This window comes from Schistocerca americana, chromosome 3 (assembly GCF_021461395.2).
Source record: "Schistocerca americana isolate TAMUIC-IGC-003095 chromosome 3, iqSchAmer2.1, whole genome shotgun sequence".
In the NCBI taxonomy this organism is placed as follows: domain Eukaryota; kingdom Metazoa; phylum Arthropoda; class Insecta; order Orthoptera; family Acrididae; genus Schistocerca; species Schistocerca americana.
The window spans coordinates 449,622,007-449,647,612 of record NC_060121.1 but is presented as its reverse complement, the minus strand read 5'-3'; the positions used below and the strand labels follow the sequence as shown (position 1 = coordinate 449,647,612).

At 40.3% G+C, this 25,606-nt stretch overlaps 1 protein-coding gene across 2 annotated transcripts; it reads left to right on the top strand.

Annotated features, from left to right (window-relative positions):
• Window positions 1–503: 503 nt before the first annotated feature.
• On the top strand, window positions 504–24,656 carry LOC124605541 (beta-1,4-galactosyltransferase 7). Of its 2 annotated transcripts, XM_047137297.1 has the most exons (5): window positions 505–906; window positions 986–1,200; window positions 1,300–1,523; window positions 3,479–3,625; window positions 23,831–24,638. In XM_047137297.1, the coding sequence occupies exons 1-5, from the start codon at window positions 798–800 to the stop codon at window positions 24,102–24,104; spliced, it is 969 nt and encodes a 322-aa protein (XP_046993253.1). In that variant the 5' UTR covers window positions 505–797; the 3' UTR covers window positions 24,105–24,638. The 2 variants fall into 2 exon arrangements, with proteins under 2 accessions (XP_046993254.1, XP_046993253.1); XM_047137298.1 differs by lacking the exon at window positions 3,479–3,625 and having other exon boundaries at window positions 504–906; window positions 23,831–24,656.
• Window positions 24,657–25,606: the final 950 nt, after the last annotated feature.

Genomic DNA, 25,606 nt, shown 5'->3' with positions numbered 1-25,606 from the left:
TCCAGCTTTATTCGGCAAGCCAGCGGCGCCGGAACTCCTGCACACCTAATTTCGCTGGAGGTGCCTCTAATAATTTTTTTTAATGAGACATTTGTAATCAGAGCTACGCACTCTCAACATCAGTCATCAAGTTCCTGATCTACGAGTGTTTTTCGTTTGCTGTCTCGTAGAGCATCGGCTCTTCCCATTAACTCCGTAAGTGATCGGGTCCGTGGAGCAATAGAGGTGTTGTGTGTGATGGAGTAATTTTGTTGACTCAGCTTTTAAATGCCAAAAGAATGCTGTCGCGCATGCCGTAGCGCTTAGCCCACGTGAATCGTACAGCGGTTATTAAGAAAAGTCATATTACAGTGACATTACCTATCCTGTATGTCTATAATTGCCTTGTGGTTAGAAGGAACCAGACTGTGATGGAAACAAATCAAGTTAAAGCGTCTGAGGGGAATGCATGTGCAAGTTTTAGATGCCCATAAGACAGCCAATGCACAGATATGTCAAATGTAGGATTTCTTCTCGCGAAGCTCGTTGCAGACTGTCTGAGTTGCAGACGGATGTCGGGCGTGAATTTGAAAGCTGTGGAAGCAATGATGTTACGAATTAATAGAATAGTTTGTTTGAATTGGACATTGGGCGCAAGAAAAGTTAACGATATGTTTTGCAAGAGCTATCTTGAGAAGTGTTCGTCATACAAATCTGAATTAGACAAATGGTGTATAATCATTCAGCAGACAAGCCTTCTTTAAATGACTGTCTTGCAATGTTTCGTACTCCTGCTTGTTATTAATGCATGATGTAAGATGGGTGTGTATCTGGGACTTATTTTGTGGAGAACTAAGTGTCTGGTGTTGTGTATATTCATGACATTCATGCTTGGATGCTTTATTGCTTTGACACCAATTACTTCGGGTAAGTTGCCAATTCACCGTGTTTGTTGCTGAGTGACTAATAACGTAAAATGTTTGTTTAGCACGTTAACAATTTACAGATGTCTGTGACTGTGCGGATAATCAACCAAGTGATTTAACGGAACGGAAAACCGAAGAACAAACGTATCAGACAGAGGGTGACAAAGCTAAACATAAACTAGCCGTGCTAGTTCCTTTTAGGGACCGTTTTGACGAACTTTTGGAATTTGCCCCTCATATGCACAAGTTTTTGAAAAAGCAGAATATAAATCATCAAATATTTGTATTAAATCAGGTAAATATTGTCTTTCCGGCTCCAGAATAATACTACAGTAAGAAATGTTCAGCCAGGTTTTTTTCTTCCGCGCATTGACACGGGAATTTTGTTTTAAAGATCGACAGTTACCGATTCAACCGTGCAGCGTTGATCAACGTTGGATTCCGAGAAGTGTGCCCAGAATGTGACTACATTGCAATGCATGACGTTGATCTTCTCCCCCTTAATTCACAACTGTCATACGGATATCCAGAGAGTGGTCCATTTCATGTGGCATCTCCACAGCTGCATCCACGCTACAACTACTCAACATTTGTTGGCGGAATATTGCTAATTAAGAGGTAAGTATATAGCTGTCAATATCTTCGTAAACATTTCTGTGTATTTCCGCAATTGTTTCCCATTAACATTCAGTTAGTTGGTTTGTGTAATTACTTGATTGAGTTGTTGACACACATGATATACTGCGAACTATAGGTGAAGGGCAACAGGGAGATTCCTTATTTCTCGATTTCTGAAAGCATTTGATACAGTGCCCCACTGCAGACTTAATGAATGTATGAACATTTGGAATTGGTTCCTGACAGGCGAGTGGCTTGAAGAGTTCTATCGAACGGGATGGTGCAGTGGTTAGTGTTCAGTACTCGCATTTGGGAGGACAGTTGTTCAAGCCTGTGTCTGGCCATCCTGATTTGGGTTTTCCGTTATTTCCCTAAATTGCTTCAGGCAAATGCAAGGATGGTTCCTTTGAAAGGGCACAGCTGATTTCCTTCCCTAATCTGAGCTTCTGCTCTGTCTCTAATGACCTCATTGTCGATAGGACGTTAAGCACTAATCTCCTCCTGCTCCTCTTTGAAGACTTCTTAAGTAACAGAACCCAGTATGTTGTCCTCAATGATGAGTGTTCATCAGAGGTAAGGGTGGCATCAGGAGTGCTGCAGAGAAGTGTGACAGGACCAGTATTATTTTGTATATACATAAATGATCTGGCAGAGAAGGTGTGCAGCAATCTGAAGTTGTTTGCTGATGATGCTGTGGTGTCCGGGAAGGTATTGAAGTTGAGTGACAGTTGGAGGATAAAAGATGACGTAGACAAAATTTCTTGTTGGTGTGATGAATGGCAGCTGGCTCTAAATGTAGAAAAATGTAAGTCAATGCAGACGAGTAGGAAAAACAAACTCATAATATTCAGATACAGCATTAGTAGTGTCCTGCTTGACACAGTCACAGTGTTTAAATAACTGGCTGTAACATTGCATAACGATATGAAATGGAACATGCATTTGAGGACAGAGTTAGGGAAGGTGAATGGTGCGCTTCAGTTTATCGGGCAAATTTTGGGAAAATGTGGTTCATATGTAAAGGACCACAATGTAGGACACTAACGTGACCACCTAGTCTGTAGTACTGCTAATGTGTTTGTGATCTGTACCAGGTCAGATTTAAGGAAGGCATCGAAGCAATTCAGAGGTGGTCTGCTAGGTTTGGTACCAGTAGGTTTGAACAACATTTTAGTAGTATGAAGATGCTTCGGGAACTCAAATGGGAATCCCTGGAGGGAAGGCAACATTCTTTTCTAAGAACTCTGAGAAAATTGAGAGCACCGGTATTTGAAGTAGACAACAGAATGATTCCACTGCCCTCAACAATGATTCCACTGCCCTCAACATACTTTTTGCATAAGAACCACAAAGATAAAGTACAAGAAATTGGGCCTCATATGGACGCATATAGATTGTCATTTTTCCTTCACTCAATTTGAGAGTGTTACAGGAAAGGAAGAGACTGGTAGTGGTACAGGGCACCCTCCGCCACCCACCGTATGGTCACTTGCAGAGTATATATATATATATATAGATATATTTGAATTTGTCACACAATTTCTAGTAGGAGTAATATTATTGGAGGTGATACACCTTGCCTTTCTCAGATGTTGTAACTGATTTACTGAACCATTTGCAGTGGGACCGACAGTTGTGAGCTTCACACCAAGGTGCAACTTGGGCATTTTATAACTCCTTAAATGATGTTAACAGTGCTATTTATCTCATAAATTGCCCATAGAATAAATCTTTACTTTAAAACTCACATTCAAAGGTGCTCTCCTCTTAAACATCTGAGTCTTTTATGTTCATTTGCCATTTATGTTACTTCTGGTATGTAAGGCATTAGTAAAGTGATGTATGTCTTTAAAGAATGATAATGAAAGAGGCAATATAATGTTGATTAAAAAGGAGTGTGATGTATCAAATTATTTAAAAAAACATTATTTATTATTTAAAAAATTGGTTTTCAGGGAGGATTTCCAAAAAGTCAATGGAATGAGCAATAAATATTGGGGCTGGGGTTTGGAAGATGATGAATTCTATGTTCGCCTAAAAGAAGCCAAGCTTCAGATATCTCGTCCTCAAAATATTACTACAGGAAAAAACAATACATTTAGGTAAGAAAAACATGGAAGCTTCTTTAGTCTCTCTCTCTCTCTCTCTCTCTCTCTCTCTCTCTCTCTCTCTCTCTCTCTCTCTCTCTCTCTCTCTCCCTCCCCCCCCCCCCTCTCCTCTCTCTCTCTCTCTCTCTCTCTCTCTCTCTCTCTCTCTCTCTCTCTCTCTCTCTCCCTCCCCCCCCCCCCTCTCCCTCTCTCTCTCTCTCGTGTGTGTGTTCGATTGTGTGCGTGTGCGCATAAGCAACAACTTACTTCAAGTAAATGGGACACTAGAAGGAGATTATCACTCTGCAGTAGGAGAGCTTCTGTGAAGTTTGGGGTACTGGCAGAAGTGAGGCTGTTAGGATGGGGTGTGAGTCGTGCTTTGGTAGCTCAGATGGTAGAGAACTTGCCCGCATAAAGCAAAGGTCCCGAGTTCGACTCTTGGGGTCCAGCACACAGTTTTAGTCTGCCAGTATGCTTCAATTGAGACACTGTTTGCTACATTTTAAAATTTTCAAAGTTTTTTTTTAAAATGAGAAAAGTGTGCTCAGATTGGGCATTAAAATGTAAGTTTTAGTCTTTGCTGTAATCTGTTACAGTTTTTATTCTCTACACACACACACACACACACACACACACACACACACACACACACACACACACACACAGTCTTTGCTGTAATCTGTTACAGTTTTTATTCTCTACACACACACACACACACACACACACACACACACACACACACACACACACACACACACACACATTGTAATATGGTATTTCTTACACCCCTTGTGGTCGTAGCACTCTCTTCAGTTGGCTTGTGCGATGTGCTGTTGGTACACGTTTTATGATGAAACCTGTGTATTGTAAGTCTTGTTGTTATTACTCTGGTCCAGTATGGCTGGTTTGTTGAATTCCAGGTGTCTCTTCTCCCAGTCCATGATGTTAATCAGTTCCTAATATGATTCTCTGGAAGGTAGGCTCCGGTGTTGTATATCGGTGTCCTCTATGAAATTACTCTTTCGTGAATTCATGTGTAAGTCTGGATTGCAGTGTTTTTCACACTACCAGTATACTTTTCATGAAAATTGTCTTGGTTTTTTTTATATTCTTTTCATGTTGACGATCTTAAATTTTTCCCACATGATCTCTCATACATATGTCTTAAGATGTTGTGCCGCAGCCGCTTTGAATAATGTCATCGCTGTGGTACTCAGCAGATTGGTTATGTTTCGAATATTTTGTGAGGCCTTGATGCCTACTCCTGCTCTTTTCAGAATATGCATACTGTAAGATGTTGCTGTTGTCTGTAGTGTTATCCGCAGGTATTTATATTTCCCTACTATTTGCAGTGGTTCATATTGTGGAGTTATAATCTCATTGGTGATATTTTTCCTCCCTTCCTAAATGTTATTTGAACTATCTTTTCTTGGCTTACTTTTAGATCATTTTCCTTTGCCCCTGTTCCTAATCTTCATTGTGCCCTCTGTATGGCCTCCCTCTCTGCTGATCCTTACACTGTGTCCCTCTCTCTGCTGAACTGTATCTGCATTTGAGACACCATTATGTTTGTCACATCAACTATATAGATGTAGCAGAGGGTTGGGCTCATAGGGTGTTCTTGGAGAACTCTATTCATCTGCATAATTTACTCTGAGATTTCAGCATTGTTGTGTTTTTGAATCAGATTTTGTTGAAGGTGTGCCGCAATTGCTTACACTAGTGGGTCTCCCTCCTTGGTCATTCTCTTCAGTTTCTCCATTAGTTGTCCTCTACGACTGAGTTGAACTCTTTATCGAGATCTACAAAGACTGTATAATACTCATGTCTCGCATGTCTCAGTGTCTCTTCTATTTGGTTCATTAAGCACTTCACTGTCTGTATCGTGCTTCTGCCCTTTATGAATGCAAATTGGCTTTCCAGGATGTTTCCCAGGGTGTGTTTTTTTTTCTGAAGAGTTTGTGACAAACTTACTAAAGAGTTTTTTCCCTAAACGAGTATACTTGTTTTGCATCATTCTGGTCCATGTATCAAAAATGTTGATCATCAGCCTCTGACATGCTATTGTTATGTGCAGGCTGTCATTGTTTGTTATTTATTTTGGTATTTACCAAATAACTGAATAAAAATAAAAATATGCCCTACAGTACTTTTTTTTTTCTTCCAAATCTGTTGTAAATGATTTGTGGTTTCTTATTTCACCCAAAAAAATCTTTCTGCTCCAGTGAGTTTGCCTTCATAGTTACTGCACACACTATTAGGGACCATGGAAAAAGGCATAATAACTATTCTCACACAAGCCCAAAATATGTGACCCAGACTAATTTTGTGAATGTATATTTATTTTATTATGAAAATGCTATGTAGAGGCTGTATATTTATGCTAAACTGAAGCAGCTGTATTATGGGTTGATTCATAACAATACTGTGTACCAAATATTATATATTGAAACACTGTTCATTCAAAGCCCTTTTCAGAAATATTGAGCCATTCGGACTTCTCAATTATGTCTCATAAATATTCGATGAGATTCTTGTCAGGCAATCTGGGTGGCCAGATCATTTGCTCAAAATGTACAGAATGTTCTTCAAACAAAATGAAAAAAATTGTGGTTGGGTGACATGGCACATTGACTTCCATAAAAATTCCGTCATTGTTTGGGAACATGAAGTCCATGAATGGCTGAAAATGATCTCCAAGTAGCTGAACATAACCATGGAACCCCAGTCCATCCCACGTAAACACAGCCCACACCATTAAGGAACTACCATCAACTTGCACAGTGCCTTGTTGACATTCATTGTGGTGTCTGCGCTACAGTCAAACCCTACCATCAGCTCTTATCAACTAAAACTGGGACTCATCTGACCTAGGGTCCAACCGATAAGGTCATGAGACCAGGAGAGGCACTGCAGGCAATGTCCTCCAAGGCATTCACATCAGTCATCTGCTACTCTAGTCGATTGACACCAAATTTCACCACACTGTCCTAATGGATATTTTTGTTGTGACCCATATTGATTTCTGTGGTTATTTCATGTATTGTTGCTTGTCTGTTAACACTGACAACTCTATGTAAGCACCGCTGCTGCTGGTCATTAAGGCTATCATTTAAATATATGAGAAACAGTAGTGGACCTAAGATTGAGCCTAGGAGAACCCCATACAAGATTTCTCCCCAATCAGAATTATGTCCCTGGTGGTGGTGGTTAGTGTTTAACGTCCCGTCGACAACGAGGTCATTAGAGACGGATCGCAAGCTTCCTTAGGGAAGGATTGGGAAGGAAATCGGCCGTGCCCTTTCAAAGGAACCATCCCGGCATTTGCCTGAAATGATTTAGGGAAATCACGGAAAACCTGAATCAGGATGGCCGGAGACGGGATTGAACCATCGTCCTCCCGAATGCGAGTCCAGTGTGCTAACCACTGTGCCACCTCGCTCGGTATGTCCCTGGATTCTGTTGGTTGAATTACTACTAAGTACAAATTTCTGCATTTTTTTGGTTAGATATGACATGATCCATTGGTTGGCTATACCATCAATCCCATAAAACTTCAATTTATTTTGTGGTATAGTATGATTCACAATCAAATGCCTTGGATAGGTCACAGAAAATACCTACTGGTGCTATTTTATTATTTAATGCTTGTAATATCTGATGTGTGAACATGTAAATAGCATTCTCAGTGGAGCAACTCTTCTAAAAGCCAAGCTGTGATTTGCTGAGGATATTATTGTTGCCAAGGTGAGATACTATTCTAGAATACATCGCCTTCTCAAAAATTCTGGAAGATGATGTCAGCAATAGATCTGTAGTTATTGACGTCTCTCTTATCACCTTTCTTGAAGGGGGGTTTAACAATGGCATATTTTAGTCTCTCTGGAAAAATGCCTTGAGTTAATGATGCATTACGCATTTTGGACAATACCAGACTTCTTATATGGGAACAAACCTTTAGTACTCTATTGGAAACACCATCAAAAGCAGAAGAGCTTTTATTCTTGAGATAATGTATGACCCTCTTAATTTCAGAAGTAGAAGTTGGTGGTATGTTAATATGATGTAATTGTATGACAGTTACTTCTTCAACATATTGCTGCGATCTTTCTCTGGAACTGTTGGTCCCTATCCTTTCTACTATGTTTAAGAACTGGTTATTAAATACATTTGATACCTGTGACCTGTCATTTATTACCCTTCCATTCAATTCAATAGTAATGTTATCCTCTTCTGTGGTTGGTTGTCCTGTCTCTTGCTTCACTATATTCCATATTGCCTTAATTCTGTTGTCAGACGTACTGATTTCTGACATTATGTGCATTTTTCTTGATTTTTTAATAACATTTCTTAGTAATTTTGGGTAGTTTTTGTAGTGTGAACTACTGCAGGGTCTCTACTTGTTCTTGCCAAAAACTGAGCGAGATGGTGCAGTGGCTAGCACACTGGACTCGCATTGGGGAGGACGACGGTTCGATCCTGCGTTCGGCCATCCTGATTTAGGTTTTCCATGATTTCCCTAAATCGGTCCAGGCAAACGTCGGGATGGTTCCTTTGAAAGGCATGGCTGATTTCCTTCCCCATCCTTCCCTATGCCGATGAGACTGATGACCTCGCTGTCTGGTCTCCTCCCCCAAAACAACCTAACCCACCCCTCTTGCCAAAAGATATATTTCCCTTTTCCTTTCACAAGATACTTTATCCCCTTAGTGATCCATGGTTTCTTACACGATTGTTTAATGTCCCTTCTGATTAGCTTATGCGGAAAGCTATTTTCAAATGCTGGTATGAATTTATCATGGACTAGGTTAAATTTTATATTGGCATTTGGTTCTTTATAAATTTCATCCCAGGCTGTTTCTTGTAAACTGCTCTTAAAAACATTTGCCCTGTAGTCATTAATGATTCTGACTGACTTCCACAAAGGTGTATCCACACTGTAAGGCTCTATGTTATTTATCATGACTAACTGTGCATCATGATCAGAGAGTATTTGTTATTGGTTAAACAGTTATTTTCTTGCTTTGTGCCTCATCAAAGGAAACATTATCAGTTTGGGACCTATTGTCTTTATCCACCCTTGTTGGAAAGTTAACTACTGAGAGCAAATTGTAGAATCCAAATAAGGTTTCCACATCATTTTTCCTATCAGAATCCTTTAGAAAATGTACATTGATACCACAGACTGTTAACTGCTTGCCAATGTCTGACAGACAGCACAGTAAGGAAACAAGGTTCCTCATAAATAATTCAAAATTTCCCAGTGGGGATGTGGTATACTGTTACAATTAAAAGTGGACTGTTTTTCAGCATTAATTCACAAGCACACACTTCTGTGTGGTGATCACTACAAAATCTACTTGTGTCAATGCTTTTGAGCTTGTGTTCTGTCTTAAAATATGCAACAACTCCTTTTCCCATATTAGTTCTGCATGAGTAAGCTGCTAGACTGTAATCTTTTGTATATAATTTATTTAACCCCAGAGAGGCACAGAATGTCTATCTTTTCCTCTAAATTTTGCAAGCAGACAAGAAGCTCTTCTACGTATTTACTCAATTCTCTAATATTTTGGTGGAATAAGCTAACCTTACTTTTCTGTGTTGAATATTACATTACATGACCGACAAGTCAAGATGCAACCACTGTGCTGCATTGTACATGGGCATGACAGCCTACAAGCTGTCTGTCTGCATGATTGGTCACTTACAAACTGTATCCCAGAAACAACTGGACCACCCAGTTGCTGAGCGTGCTGCCCAACGTGACCTTTCTTGTCAAAAGCTTACTTGTATGACAATCTTTTTTGTTGTTCGTATCTGGGACTCAGCATGTCTGCCATATGGTGAGCAGCAACTATTCTTTTCATAATATTGTCATTATTCCATTCCAGATTTTCCATTGTTTAAAATGACAAATATTGTAACTGTTTTTGACCATGTCACTAGACAATAGCCTTTTTGAGGAAAACTGTTCTTTATGTCTTCACAAAACTGTTCTCGCCTTCTGACATGGTGTAGACGCTAGCTATGAAGCAGCTGATGCGGGGTTGTCATGAAATGGAGTAAGATTTCTCCCATGAAGATAATTGATTTAAATTGGTTACAATACCTGTTATTCCCTCATAGATTTGAATGTATAACACAATGTACCATAGCCAAATTAACCTAATTGTTGTCCACAGCAACACAGTTTGGCATTTGTCACTTGCCTGCGGCCACACTCATGCAGACCTCAAGCCCTTCAAATTTCTCTCTCACTCTTCCTCAAAACATGGAGCTAACTTCCTGCTTGATGTGGATTGTAGTGCTACAAATTTGATGTAATGACATTATAGTCATATTTTGCAGCAGTGTCTATAAATGCTGTCAGTGAAATGACAGCTCAGGATGAAGCAGCACCTGGTATTGTAAGGTCACATTGTTTATAATCTTGTGTTGTGATGTCGTAGCACAACACTAATTTTTTTTTAATCACTTCCATGTTTTCATGTGCTTACATCATATTGCTAATATTTAGTAAACAGTTTTGCTTTCACATGTCCACACTTTTCAGATTATATTGATTGCCTTTGGCTCAAAATCAAAGCAGTAAATAAATCTCATAAAGAAACAGTAAGCCTAACGATGGAGAGTCATTTAAGTGGTCTCTTTGCAGAAGTCCTCATCAATTCCATAGAAAATAAACAATTAAGCAATAAAAAAGACTTACGCTGAAATAATCTCGAGCTCAAGGTAACTAGGTGATTTTTTTACTTTTTAATGGCTCCACATACATACTTAAGTCATTACATGTCAAATTTAACAACCCACACCACATAATTTTCGCAGTAGAAAATGAAAGAAATTGAAGTATTAATTATCTGGACATTACCAATAAAACTTCGTTACTTGTTTATAAAAGCTAGATACCACAATATCCATGAACCCTACACATCCAGACTCACAAAAAGAAGTTTTATTCAAGGCATTTATCCACATAGCTTATAAATGTCTTTTAAATCCTGAAGTTTTTAACCAAGAAATGAAGGTGACCAATAAGATAGCTACAAAGAATTGAATACAGCTAAATAGTGATTAAGTCTATCCACAAGAAAGTGAAACATGTGCAAAAGATTAGTAAAAAAAAGTTTCACATACACAGAACAAACATGATCTGCCTGGAGTATGTAAAATTACTTGATTGCATGTTAAGTCGCTTTGCATAGACCAATCTGGGATGTATTTCAGAAAGTGGTTCCAAGAACTACATCAGGCATGACAAAGCACACAGCTGTGAAATAGCTTCTACATCTGAAACAAAGGCTATCTAGTTTCAGTAAATAATGTTCAACCTCTCCCCATTATTAAAAAGGGAAAGAACCAGACCTAAGGGGACCTTAGAAAAATGTATGTTCACAATAAAACTCAAAAAGATAAAATAATAAATGAAGCAGATAACTTCACTAACAGTAAAAGTAATTGCTTCACCAATTTTATGGACCTTATAAAAGCAAACAAATCTACACTGGTTTTAATCCATTGTACAAAATCTTGAAATAATGTTGTGTGTGTGTGTGTGTGTGTGTGTGTGTGTGTGTGTGTGTGTGTGTGTGTGTGTGTGTGTGTCTTTCCCATAAATGGTTGTTTTTAATAGATTGTGAAAGGAAAGAAGAGATGTTAAGTCACACTGTCAAATGCCACACCTTTGATAACCAAGCCTTGAAGGTAAACATATCTTTAGAACAAAAACACAAGCATTATTAACTGAGAAATGTGCACATGTAAAAGCAAAAGTGTTTACAGTCCAAGCCTTTGAAAACAGTGGAGTGATTACAAAAAGATCTATTTTGCTGCAGTATCTTGCCACAAGACAGTAAACAATTTGTCCTTACAATACCGACTGCTGCTTCCTTACTAGCTGTGTGGGTTACATTTTTATTTTTGTCGTTTACAGAAATTTTCTGCAAAACGTAACAATATCATTGTATCAAATTTGCATCATCTGTTTAAGCTACACACCTGCAAAAAAGCAACAGACAGCAACAGGAGACTATGCTATAGCAGTTTAAGTTAGGATAGATTTTACTTTATAGCATAAGGATATGTCCTGTATCAGACTTAAACATAATAAGGCAATGGACAGTAGAGGAAAATCTGAAACACACAATACTATGCCCATATGGGCAGAAAAAACACATAAAGTTAATAATTTTATGCGACTGGTTGCAGCCATAAACATAATGCTACAAAATGATTTTGATGTTGGAAAAATGGTTGTGTAATAGTTGCTATTATAAAATGATTTAGTGTGGATTAGTTGCTGTGACCTAAATTAATACACATACTGCAACACACATTAGCAGTCCTTTCAGATTATTTTGTTTGTACATGAGAAAAACAGATAATGATTTCAAATGGGGAAAAATGTTCTGATAATATAGGAATTCAATTCATCTAAATAGTTCAGTAAATAGCTATCACGCATAATGCTCTGATATTCTGTGGATGATGTTTAGTACTGCAGAAACGGAAATTTTGCTGTTAATGAATTCACACACCAGTCCTGATTTTATTTTTACTCTCTCTCTGTGTGTGTGTGTGTGTGTGTGTGTGTGTGTGTGCATATAGGGTTTGTTTTATTTTCCAATTCAGCAGGTAATTTGTCTCTTTTTGCCATTACTTTTGCAGCAGCAATTGGGAAGAAGCAAATGCTTCTGTTCTGCCCATAATAGTATACTTATGTGTTATGTACATACAGAGTGTTGTGAAAAGCAAAATTCTTTGATAATCAGTGATATTCACTACACTCATTAAAGGTAATGTGTTTTTCACCTTCAGATGAATTAAATTGTTTGGAAAACCAAAAGCGTCCAATTATTACCAAGGCTTATTTTCTTTGTTTATAGTCCAAACAGCGAAGGAAAACTTGGAGCAAAAATTGTGTAGTTGCAAATTTTTGTACAGTGGTGGTGGTGGCAGGGGGGGGGGGGGGGGGAGTACAATGAACAACCCTGTCTTGTGGAGTGCAAGTGTGGGGGAAGTGCGGTATTTAAAGGTAATTTTTTTTCTTGAATATCTCAAAAAGAGCAGCTTCTAAGGAAAATGTCTCCCTGCACAAAATTAAACTGCATTAATTATTTATTCTACACAGTCATAGTTTCCAAATGTAGCCAATATGATTACATTAGATTTCCTACCAAAAAAGATCCTATTCATTTATCTCTAGGAGTAATAGTTTCCACATTGCAGGGGATGGAGAAATTGCAAATTATTAAAAATATTTTTTAATGTATATTGTTAAATAATGTGGGTTAAGAACAAATATTAAATGATTATACTAGATATAAATGTATTAGAACCGTCTTAAGGGATAAATTGTGTTCTTGGGGTGTAACAGCATGGTAAGATGGAGATGGAGGCTAGAAGTGTGAGGGTAAGTACATTGCCAGATTGTGGTCCTGCACTTACTTCCTTCATAGGTCTGCAAAATGAAGAGTGTGCAGGTAATTCCCCATTTTTCTCTACCACACTCCTCACAAAAAGCAACTACAAGGTGCCTCACAAAGTTATACCATCCCTTCTGCAACTCGCTTATGAATCACTGGCTCCATAATGTGCAGGTGAGCCTGAGGGTGTTATTTTCCACAAAGTCTGTTAACACTACATACAATACAGATAATTATATCAACACACAGAAATCATGTGGACAGAATCTATGTAAATCTCTGCACACTGTTTACAATGTTAGAGGGAATTTGATTCTTAGTCTGTATGGCAGCTCTGGCATTCTTCTGGGAAAGGCAACTTCCCTCTTCATGAACACTGTTCAGTTTTAAGTTTACATAGCAACTTTACCCCCACAGCATTTCCTGCCCCGTTCTCTCACATAAATAGAGAAAATAACTTCATTGAGGTCATGTATATATGATCATGTTATTTTCAGTTTATTAAGTGATTAATTACTTGCAGTTGTTAAATGAGCTATTATGTGAAGAAGTTCAACAGCTGCAGCTGTCAATATGTATTGTTGCCATTGTCAGTGGGTGGAATACTTTTTGTGGATTGGCAGTATCAAATGTGTCACCCCAGCCTCAGCTTCCCCAACATCTGAAGAGGCTCAGAGGCTTAAATTGTCTGCTCTACAACAGAAGGTCACGTAGGTGTTATAGAACTTCAGATTTTTCAGCACTAGTCAAGCAATGCATTACAACAGATTACTGTTCTAGATCTGAACATGATCAGTCCTATTCCATCACACCTTTTACTTCCACCTTGGAAGATATGATGTTGATGTGTGGTAAGTGGCTCCACTCATTGTAGTCTACTCTCTAAGTGCTAGCAGTTGATAGATTTATGCTGGCTATCAGTGATACAATTTATGGTGAAAGAAATGTAGTAAGTTTCTGGTCATTCATCAATTCACCACCTAGTGACTTCACTGTTACATGGCTTTATAATATGCTGCCGATGATAGACTGCAGCAAGACACCACGTTTACAAATCCAATCCTTTTCGCACCAGTGCTACATATTACAAATTACGCAGCTGTCAGTAATTGTTTATAGAAACATATTTTACATAGAATCTCACCGAATAATTATAAAGAAGTACTCAATTAACTTAAAATAACTTTAATATACAAACATGAGGTCAGTGAAGTAATTTTGCCTACTTATATAAGAGAACTGGACAGGAAATGCTGGGGCAATATAGTCTCTAAATTGAAAAGTGAGCAGTACTTGGGTGGAGGAAGTCTCCTTTCCCACAAGAACACTGAAACTGCTGTAGAGAGTGACTAAGAATCAGTTTCCCCTTTATCAGTGTAGAAAAGGCAGAAGTTTGCATAGAATCAGCCCATATGCTTTTCTTGCATTTGTATTATTAACATCTCATATATGTATTGAATGTAGAGTTATCACACATTGTGGAAAATAAACACCCCTCCCTATGGGCATCTCTGTGCACTGCTTTGCCTGAGATTCATAATGTGAGCTGTGGAAGGGTGAGTATAACTTTGTGAAATATCCTGTAGTTGCTTTTTGTGATGCAGTGTGATATAGATATTGAGGAATTGCCTGCTTGCTCTCCATTTTGCAAATCTACGAAGAAGGGAATTTCATGACCACCTGCCTTCCCTCGTGATGTACAGTCCATCCAGCCCCATCGTCTACCCTGTTGTCCAGCCCATCACACCCTTAGAACACAATTTAACCCTTAATACAGCTCTGTGGCACTTTGATGTGGTACACAAATTTAATATTTTTTGTTAATCCACTTTGTTTAACAATAGACATCAATTTTATGCCACTAAAACATTATTTCTAATGATTGTGATTTTTCCATTCCTTGCAATGTGAAAACTATTGGTCCTAGAGAAGAAATAAATAGGACCTTTTTGTAGGAAATTCATCATAGTTTAATTTTGTACTGGGAAACATTTTTGCTAGAAGCTGCAGTTTTTAATTTGTTAAAGAAAAACATGAAAGATAGATCTTTGAACACACCCATTCTCATGCTTACTCCGTACTGATCAGGATTTTTAGTATGTTGTTTATGGCTGTCCGTCAACACTGTTCAAAATTTGTGATTACACAATAGCTTTTCCTGTTCGACCTTTCTTGGTCTTTGTTGACTGGGCTGTTAAAGTTGTAGCATATCTGACATATTTTTATTTACATTTAAAACAATGATACTTCACAGAGTTAATTTGTATGCCCCATTACACTCTTTCGCACTCTTTTGTGTTAGGTGTACTTGTGCATTACAGTTAGCCGTAATAGTTTGAGAAATTGTTCTGTTTGTTTGCTGTTATCTATTCCTGTTGTTTCAATCTTTTCAAAAGTTGGCCTTCTGTTTCAACCCTAGCAAATATTTTATTTAATCTGTACTCAACCAAAGATTAGTTTGAATGCTACAGTGCTTACTAGGTTTGGTTCTGTTGCAGCAGTGGCATACCCATGCTGTCCGCTGACCATTGTACTAACTTACGGAGACAGTTATGGGAGATCAAAGAGTTTAATGTAGATCGGCAATTTTCACATTTTCATATCACTGCCAGAGGTGATAATATTCTGGGACTAACTTAGGATTGAACGTACGACTTTTGGATTGTAGTCAGACACTTACCTATTGGATTAAAGTTTAGTTTGGTTCACAGAACTAGAGATATCGAAATTTGTAGGTATTCAAAAGTAATTTCCCAATCTGCCTAAAATAGCAAGTCAGTAATTATAGTCCAAATCTTATTTCTTCATGGGCAGTGGAGGGGTGATGGGAGAATAATGAGAAGTGAGGCATAGATTAGAGAGCATAGTAGTTGAGGAAGCTGTAGTATCTAGTTTGGGACTGTTGTTTGCTGGGCATATTGTCAGAATGAAATCTGATGGATCAGAGTACTTTTATTCTGAATTTGTCATAAGAGGAAACAAACAGGACATGGTGCTTAAAATCATAAATTGCAATAAGTGCAGATGTCTGGAGAGGCCTTCATCCAGTGGTAAATGAAGTTATGACTGTTGCTAAACAAATAAATGACATTATTTGCTCAGGTATGTCAAGCTAAATCTCATGTTCATTCCTCCATTGGCATTAGCAGTCAAGATAAGAATTGCTGCGAACATTTTCCTTTGTGCTTGGTTACATACCTTCATTGATGTCATTACTCCCCTCAGCAGGTTTGTTCTTCTGTGAGTTCATCTTTACACAGCAGTGTTGTCCATATTTTAACATTTATTTCTTTATAATAAAGTTGATTTCTTGTCTTTTTAGAAAAAGTGCCATTTGGAACAATAGATTTAGTAGTGTTGAGAATGGGCTTTCCTGGTATTTCATGTTCACATTTAGAATATGGTGTTCTTATCATAATGTAAAATGTCTTCCCAGAGCTAAAGACGAGCAGATTAATGTTGAATAAAAGTACTGCATCCCCACATGGGGGCTCTCAACTCTCAAAGAGAGTGGGTGCTTGGGCAACACTGGATCCCAGCCCATACATTGCTATTTTCCATTCTGGTCTGCAAGCCTGTCCTTCTACTGCTATTCTCTCCCTCTGCCCTTCCATGGGCTGTTCTTCTTGGTGCTGACCACACATGACTGGTTTTTGATTTTGGACATTACTTTTTTTTTTCCTCTCTTCCAGCACTTTACACACCTTTTCATCCTACACTACATGGTCTGCATTTTTAGGTATGACCTACCATACCTCTTCCAAATTTCACAAAAATGTGGATCATGCAGGGAAGGTCACCGAATGGAGTGTATATTCCATCTTTGTGCATTTGTATCTTTGCATCATTCCTGTTTCGCAACAGTTACATGCCCAAAACCCAACACGATAGCCATTCCATTGTGGGTGTGTGTGCGGAGCCGAACGTCAAGTACCTGCATGGTGGTAGCCCCCTGCACAATGGTGCCTGAGCTGGAAACTCATCACGTTTGCTAAGAAGTATGTGCTCACCAAGGCTGGGACACAGGAACTCCAGGCAGTGAATTATTAGCCAAGTAGCCTTTGTTGAGACTGTGTGGATGCCTCCCATTCAGAGTGGGTGGCACCATCGCAGATGACTCCCATATGAAACGGATTAAGCTTTATTCCGCTGTTGGCCAACGGCCCCAACAGTCGCTTCTAAAGGGAAAGGTTCTTACAATTCAGAGAAATAAGCCCCAAAAAGGCTTCCTTCCCTGATAATGCAGTGGGAGGGATGTAGAACTAAGAGACAAGGGGAGAAGTAGCCCATAGTTTCCTAATACCTAGTTTGCTCTAGGATGGAAGTGGATTCCTTTTTGGCCACAAAGCTGTTATTCCTTGTTAAAAACATTGTGGGTAGGTTTGGGGTAGTAGTAGCAGCAGTCTTGAAAATCAAGAGTGGTTCAGTTCTGATTAAAAATAGCATTCCCTGCCTGGTCACAAGTGCTGCCGGCATGTAACAGTATGGGTGACACTTCTGTAACTGTAAACCCCCTCCCCATAACAGTCTCATTATGGTAAAGGATATCATTTTCCACCACAATCCTCTGTTACAAACCAGTGACAAGTTACATGTCAATTTGAAGTGATGGGGCAGGAATTTTGTCTGCTGTGTCCAACAGGGACCAAAGGACAATTGGGGTGCTACTGGGGCCTTCATCTTGGCCGTGGAAGGTGACTCATTGCCTGAAAAGGTGCAGGTGATGCCATATCAATGTGATGTGAAACCATATGTTCCCCTGCCCTACAGTGTTTCAGATGCATGAGATTTTGGCACATGTCTTAGTGTGGTAATGCTAGCCCTCTCTGAAGGGATTGTGTACGTAAGTTGTGCACAAATGTTCCTTGTGTCCGTCTACCCATCTGTGTCAGCTGCAGAAGACGTCATTCCCCATATTCACTGAACTGCACTATCTTCTAATGAGAAAAGAAAATCCAAGAGTACAAGACTCTTGACTGACTGACGTATCGAGAGGCCAAGAAGAAATATGATTGTATGCATGCTGCACTTGTGATTACGACGTATGCTACGGCTACACTGGTAGCAGTTACTTCTGTAAAATATCTGGGAGTATGCGTGCGGAACGATTTGAAGTGGAATGATCATATAAAATCAGTTGTTGGTAAGGCGGGTACCAGGTTGAGATTCATTGGGAGAGTGCTTAGAAAATGTAGTCCATCAACAAAGGAGGTGGCTTACAAAACACTCGTTCGACCTATACTTGAGTATTGCTCATCAGTGTGGGATCTGTACCAGATCGGTTTGACGGAGGAGATAGAGAAGATCCAAAGAAGAGCGTCGCGTTTCGTCACAGGGTTATTTGGTAACCGTGATAGCGCTTCAGAGATGTTTAATAAACTCAAGTGACAGACTCTGCAAGAGAGGCGCTCTGCATCGCGGTGTAGCTTGCTCGCCAGGTTTCGAGAGGGTGCATTTCTGGATGAGGTATCGAATATATTGCTTCCCCCTACTTATACCTCCCGAGGAGATCACGAATGTAAAATTAGAGAGATTAGAGCGCACACGGAGGCTTTCAGACAGTCGTTCTTCCCGCGAACCATACGCGACTGGAACAGGAAAGGGAGGTAATGACAGTGGCACGTAAAGTGCCCTCCGCCACACACCGTTGGGTGGCTTGCGGAGTATAAATGTAGGTGTAGATGTAGATGTACCATGATATAATCCTCTCTAGCAACAATACCCTTACCCTGTGTACCGTCTGTGTCAGGCTTTTCAGAGCCGCTCCCATGGCAGTGGTTGGACACCCTCTTCCTACTGCTCTCCCTAACACCCACTTTGGGAACATTGCCTCTCCACTCGTCAAGGAAATTGGTGCCCAACACCCAGCTGGAAAAGCATCGCCCTCCTCCAGCATCTCTCATCAGGAGCAGGTCCCTCGGGACACTGCCTCCCACATTTCTGCTGATCTGCAATGAGATGCCAGCCAGTGGCTGAAGGGGCCATAGGCTGCTGCTCATAGGACTTTATGTTCCTTCTTTGCCCTGAAACTTAGGTAGACAGGCCCTCACAGACATCAAAATCATCTGCAGAGGAGGAGGACAAGACAAGATGTAGTCCTAGAAGAAGACTGTGGTGGCCTCCATGCTACCAGATCCTGCATGTTCTGTCTCTGTATCCGAGGCGGAAATCCTGGTGGTCCCAGTGGCATCGAATCCTCCCACACAACCTGATTCAGGACCAATGTATATTGATGCCATATCCTTGCATCCGGTGGCAGTAGATGACACAGGGCACAACCTGCTTGCTTGGTCTCATCAAGTGCCCACTGGATACCGATAGCTGGTTCTCCAATGGAACTGTAGCAGTTTTTTCCACCACCTGGCTGAGCTTTGATGTCTCCTACATGTTTCCTCTGCTTTTTGTAGTGCCTCCAGGAAACTTGGATCCCAGCAATGTGGACCCTTATCCCCTGTGGTATTGGGGCTACTTTAAGAATCTTGCTAACTGTGAAAGACAGAGTTTGCACATATGTTCTGACCTCTGTCTATAGCAAACATATACCATGCAGAGGCTGTGGTTGCTCGTGTGAGATCGTCTCTGGATTTTACCGTCTGTGATGTGTCTCCCCCTCCCAATGGTGAAGTGTCTTGGAACATGTTGTCTCCACTGATTTCTCAACTCTCCACACCCTTCATAATTTTGGGTGACTTCAATGCCCTAAGCTTTTGTGAAAGTTATCAAAAACTTGCTTGCAAAACTGGAGTTTTGTTTCTTGAATACTGGTGCCCCCCACACTTCCTGGTGGCATATGGCTCTTGTTTGGCCATTAGTCTTTCCCCGTGATGACTTGTGTTATAGGGCTCACTTCCTGATCATCCTGTCCCTCCTTAAGCATCACTCATGTGGACATCCACCCAGATGGGCCCTCAACAATGCTGATGGGGTATCTTTGCCTTGCCATTAGCACCCTGTCACATGGAGATATCGAAGCAGCTGTCCAGAGCACAACTGCAGTCATTCTATCAGCAGCTGACTCAGCGATCTCCTATTCCTCGGGACCCCCCCGCAACAGAAGGTGTTACCTTGGCGTTCCTCCGAAATTGCTGTGGCCATTAGAGATTATAGACAAGCTCTACAAGTCATAACTGACTTCCTTTGAAGGAGCACCTCATTACCTTTAAACGGCTACATGCCTGGGACCACCATCTAATAAAATGACTGAAACATGAATGTTGGGAATGGTATGATACTATCATTACACTGCATACCATTCCTCAGGTTTGGTCAAAGATTTGATGCCTGTATTGATACCAGTCCCCAAAGGTGTTCCTAGTGTTTCCTTGACAGATGTTGCTACAGTGACCCATTTGTTGTTACCAATCATTTTGCTCTGCATTATGTCCAACCTTGTGCACCTGAGAATTATCAGCCTGCATTTTATGTTCTCAAACAGCAGATGGAGTGTATTCACTTACCTCTCACTACATGCCACCTGGAACCATATAATGCTGTGTTCAGTGAGTGGGATTTCCTCAGTGCACCAGCCCTTTGCCCTGACACAGTTCCAGAGCCACACCTTATCCATAGCCAAATGCTGAAACACCTATTGATGGATTGCCAACATTGTGTCCTAGCCATTTAAAACCGTATCTGGAACAAGTTTAAGTTCCCAGCTTAGTAACGAGGAAGCTGATTGTCTAGGTACTGAAACCCGGTAGACACCACCTTGAGAGTCACAGCTATTGCCCAGTTAGTCTCCCTAATGTTCTCAGCATGTTGATTGAATGCATGGTGAGCTAGTGGCTGTGTTGGTACTTTGGGTATGTGTGGGCCTTTTGAATCTGCCACAGAACTGTTTTCACCTAGGCTGTCCTATTGCTGATAGTTTGGTCTGCCTGGAGCTTGGTATCCAGACAGCTTCTGCCCGCCAACAACACCTTATTGCTGTCTTTAGTTTGCAAAGGGCTTGTGATGCCACATAGCGTCATCATATCTTCAGTATGCTACATGAGTGGAATCTCCAGGGACCCACAATTATTGTCCTTATGTCACCTTATTTCTTTTGGTTCAAGTTGGTGCTTCCCACGGTACTCTTTGTATACAAGTGAACAGGGTCCCGCAGGGTATTATATTGAGTGTGTCGCTTTTCCTTGTGGCTATCAGTGGTCTAGTTACAGCTGTGGGTTCTACAGTGTCACCCTCCTTGTATGCTGACAATTTTTGCTTGTACTTTTGCTCGTCAACTGTAGGTGTTGCTGAATGCCAACTGCAGTTTGCCATATGAAAGGCATCGTCCTGAGCACTCACTCATGGTTTCAGCTTTTGGCCACCAAGACATACGTCACAGGCTTCTGTCGCTGCTGTCCTGTCCATCCACAACTAGAACTCTGCCTCCAAGATGAGTTGCTGAACATGGTGGAATCTTGAATGAAATTAGTAGAGCACTTGCCCGCGAAAGGCAAAGGTCCCAAGTTCAAGTCTCGGTCTGGCATGCAGTTTTAATCTGCTAGTTTTATGGTGGAATCTTGTTGTTTTTCGGGACTGGTCTTCGGTGCCTTGTTGTAAATTCCTCATCTTCACCAGCTTAAGAAGAGGTGCTGGTCACTAGCTGGGGTGCAGATCTCTCTCTATTTCTGTGGCTTTATAAAGCTCTGGTACTGTCACATCATGATTATGGAAGTCTGGCATGTGGCTCGGCATCGCCTTTGGCATTGCAGGTGCTGGAACCGATACGCCATTGTGAGGTCCGACTCGCAACAAGTAGTTTTTGGAATACCCCTGTGACCAGCCTACTTGTGGAGGCTGGGCCCTTCACTACGAACCAGACAATAACAGTGACTGCTCAATTATTGGATACACATTTGCTGCTCTCCTGAGCATCCGAACTACCATGTTCTTTTTCCTAGTAGAGTTCTACCTCCCAAAACAGAGGCCAGGAGTGGAGTCACAATTGCAGCACGCATATTGTGTCCACTGTGAACTCCAGCTTTCCTCATTGTTGCCTCTTGTCAGACACTGATCATGTATGCCTCCATGGTGTGCACCCCACCCTCAGATCTGTCCCGACCTATCCTTTGGACTTAGACTTTGTTGACCTACGGTCTTCTGCCACCTATTCCTAGCTGTCCTTGATGCATTTCCAGGTTCAGAAGTGGTTATCACTAAAGGCTTGGTGGTGACTGATGAACCAGTTTTGCCTACACACATGCAAGGTGCAGTGAACTGTTCTCCCTGCCAAATGGATGTATTGTATTCACTGCTAAATTGATGGCCATCAAATAAGCCCTCATTCACATTTGTTCTTGCACGGGCGAGATTTTCATAATCAGCTGTGATTCCTTGAGTAGTTTTCAGGCTGTTGACTAGTTCTGGACCCTGGTCACATGGGGATCCCGGAGAATGAACATGCTGACCAGTAGGCGACAAGGATGCCGACTTTGGAGATAGTGGAACAAGCTCTTCGATCATCTTAGTGCCATCAGTTGGGAGCTTGAAGCACATAATAATGTACTCTGATTTCTCGGAACAAACGGTGGGCAACAAAGGGGACTCCAATCATGTAGCAGTCTTTCTTTCATGCTTCTTGCAGGGAATCCACCATTCTCTTTCTGCTTTGTGTTGGCTGTTCTTGGCTGTCCCATGGCCATATCCTATGACATAAGGATCCACCCCATTGTCGGTGTCCTACATCGTACTGGATTGCCCAAATTTATGACAAAAACTTAAACTTGCTGACATGCTGCTTTTGGTGCTAATGGACGACACCAAAGCAGCTGATCTGGTTTAATGTGTGTTACTCATGTAGGTGGTTTCTACTTCTTTTTGTGAGGTAGGCTACTTTGGTCTGGTCAACTGCTTGAGGGACTGGAGTGGTGCCCTGTCACCTGTTCTGATCCAGGGAGTCCATCTCTACTGCCCTTCCAACCATTTTACTCTTCTTGTTCTTTTACATTTGTTATTGTTTCAATTTCATGTCACTGTCATTCACTGTCCTCGGATTTTATCAACTTGTTCACATTGCTAGTGTTCTTGTGATAATTGAGGGTGAGGCAACACTGGTCAGGCGCAGAGAATGCATCTCCCACTACATAACATGTCCTGGGGTCCTCCAGCTATTTTCTTGGTGGAGCAATTCACCCACCTTACTCCTTCTCACCCCCCTCTCTCACTTCTACTTTCTTCTATCTCTCAGTTTTATTGCTTCTCGGTTGCAATTAGGTTCATCAGGATTCATCATCTGTGTCCTTCCTCTATGAACTAGGTTGAAACCCATGTCCTGCCATCCTGGAGCTTGTACTTAATCTCTAATGACTTCATTGTTGATGGGATGTTAAACACTAATCTTCTCCCTCCCCCCCTCCCCCCCTCCCCCCCTCCCCCCCTCTCCCCCCCAAATGACCAAATCAATCCAATTCTAAAAGTACTGCACACTTAAGTGAAAGTTGATGTGAGAAGCATGCCCATTACTTATCTATGTGCTGGCCAAAATGAACATAAAATCAGCAGTGGGACTTGTCTTGTTCTCTATTTGTTGCTACAAGAAGTACAGACAGTAATTTAACTATCTATTATATATTGTTGTATTGCATTTTCCTATTTTTGACAATGGAGTCTCATATGTTACAAAGGTTTGAATTGGTGACAATTTTGCTGTGAACTTGTTGTAAGTATAACATTGGTTGTTTGATATGTTTGTAGCAGTATTTTACAGGTTTAAAAAGCTGTTCTTTTTCAATTTTGTTCTATTTCTGTGGCTTCAGAATACTAGATTAAATTGAAAGTTCATGTACTGATTTTTTTTCTTCATGAGCAGGCACATGCATGATCGTGTAAGACGGAAACGTGATATGACCAAATGCTTCAATCAGATTCAGGTGACACGGCACCGTGATTTGGAGACTGGCATGAATACTGTTTCATATAAACTTGCAGAAGTAAGACAGATGAGTATCGATGATGCTCCAGTTACAGTTCTGAATGTGAAGCTCCACTGTGATAAGCTACTGACTCCATGGTGTGAGTGTGGTTCAAACAATCCCTCAGTACAACGAACTGCGACAGCCAGCAAGCTGAAGAAATCTGGATAGTAAAATGCTAAAGTACAAATATGTTGACATTGTTTTCAGTACAGTATTATATAACATTTTGTAATAGTGAGTTGACAATAGCCATTTTGTGTTAAGATTGGAACAGGCGTAATATGAAGGTGTTTTGTATTTTACTTTTTGTATTATTTACTACCTAGAAGTTTGCTACTTTATATTGTGTACCACATGTTTATTTTCTGTTAATTTTTCATATAATGTTTTACACTTCTAAATACATGTAATGTTACCTTTGCACACAAATATAATGTGCATCAGAAGCTTTAAACATAATGTTCATTGTATTTGTTGCTACTCTGATGTTGTACTCTGCATATTTTAAGAGATTGATAGGTAGAGAAATTTGCTGTATGATAAATGTGTTACCTTTTTATAATTACCCTTTCTGTTTTGTTTGTGCCAATTTAAAAATTTGTGGAATGTGTTTTAGACATAGGAGCAATGCCACTTTTTGTCCATATGGCCTTTCTTTCACATGAAGTTTTGAAAGAGGACATTAAACAATTAACATGTGAAAGTAAGAAAAATGAATGTTTAATGTGTTAAATAAGGTCTCCTGGTGCATAATATTTCTGGGAGTAGACCGGAAATTGTTATACAAAGGAGCAACATCATATTTCAATAGTACCTGAACACAGAGCAGTAGACACTCAGCTTTTTTATCAGATGTAGCTGCTGTGTTGTAAAGTGTTCCCATGTTGATACAGAGAATTGAATAATTCTGTTTGTCGTGTGACTGTGATGTTGTCATGCCTTGTACTGGTTGTTGATATGACAGTCAGGTGCTCAATGGGCAGGAGGAATAGTATCAGTGCAGTTAGATTGTGTGTGTCAGACACAAAGAACATTCTATATTAGAGATGCAGATGCTGAGCTTTTGACATGCCACTGAGTCAAGGATGTACAGAGAGTGCCTCACTTTCGCAGGTGGGTGATGGATGAAACGATGTGTTGATGGCTGAATTGCTGTCAACATATACAGATAGTAATACAGAACAGAAGCCATAATGAACAAAATTTCTTGCCAACTACCACTGGCCAGCACCAAAATCATCCACTAGTTTGGTGAGACACTGTGCTGCACCATTACCTCAGCTAACCACAAGGCACTGAGATTGAAAATTGGAGAAAGGCCACCTGGTGGGTGATCATTAGTCCACAAATTATCACTTTTTATTTTTTTTACAGAAACAAAATTAGCTGCACTTGATAGGTTTAGATGTGCTGAGCACTAATATGAACATTACAATTGTCTCTTTGGCGTTTAATGTTCAAAGTCATACGTGTGGGGCATTACAAGAGCTATATGCAAAGGTGTTGTGACAAGGATTCCTCTGCCATGAATGAGTGAGGTGGACACTTTGTAACAATTCATGTTGAATGTTACTTAACTTGTTTCTTCTGCCTGGTCTATTGATGAATGAATGCGAAATTTTAATGCTTCACAAAATTTATTCACAATAATCGACATCCGAACTGTGCAC

Bases quoted from the DNA above. Each gene is read 5' to 3' on its own strand.
- LOC124605541 (XM_047137297.1), top strand. From the start codon at position 798: ATGGGTGTGTATCTGGGACTTATTTTGTGGAGAACTAAGTGTCTGGTG. The intron at 907-985 runs GTAAGTTGCCAA...AACAATTTACAG, and splicing joins TTTGACACCAATTACTTCGG to ATGTCTGTGACTGTGCGGAT. The intron at 1,524-3,478 runs GTAAGTATATAG...ATTGGTTTTCAG, and splicing joins GGAATATTGCTAATTAAGAG to GGAGGATTTCCAAAAAGTCA.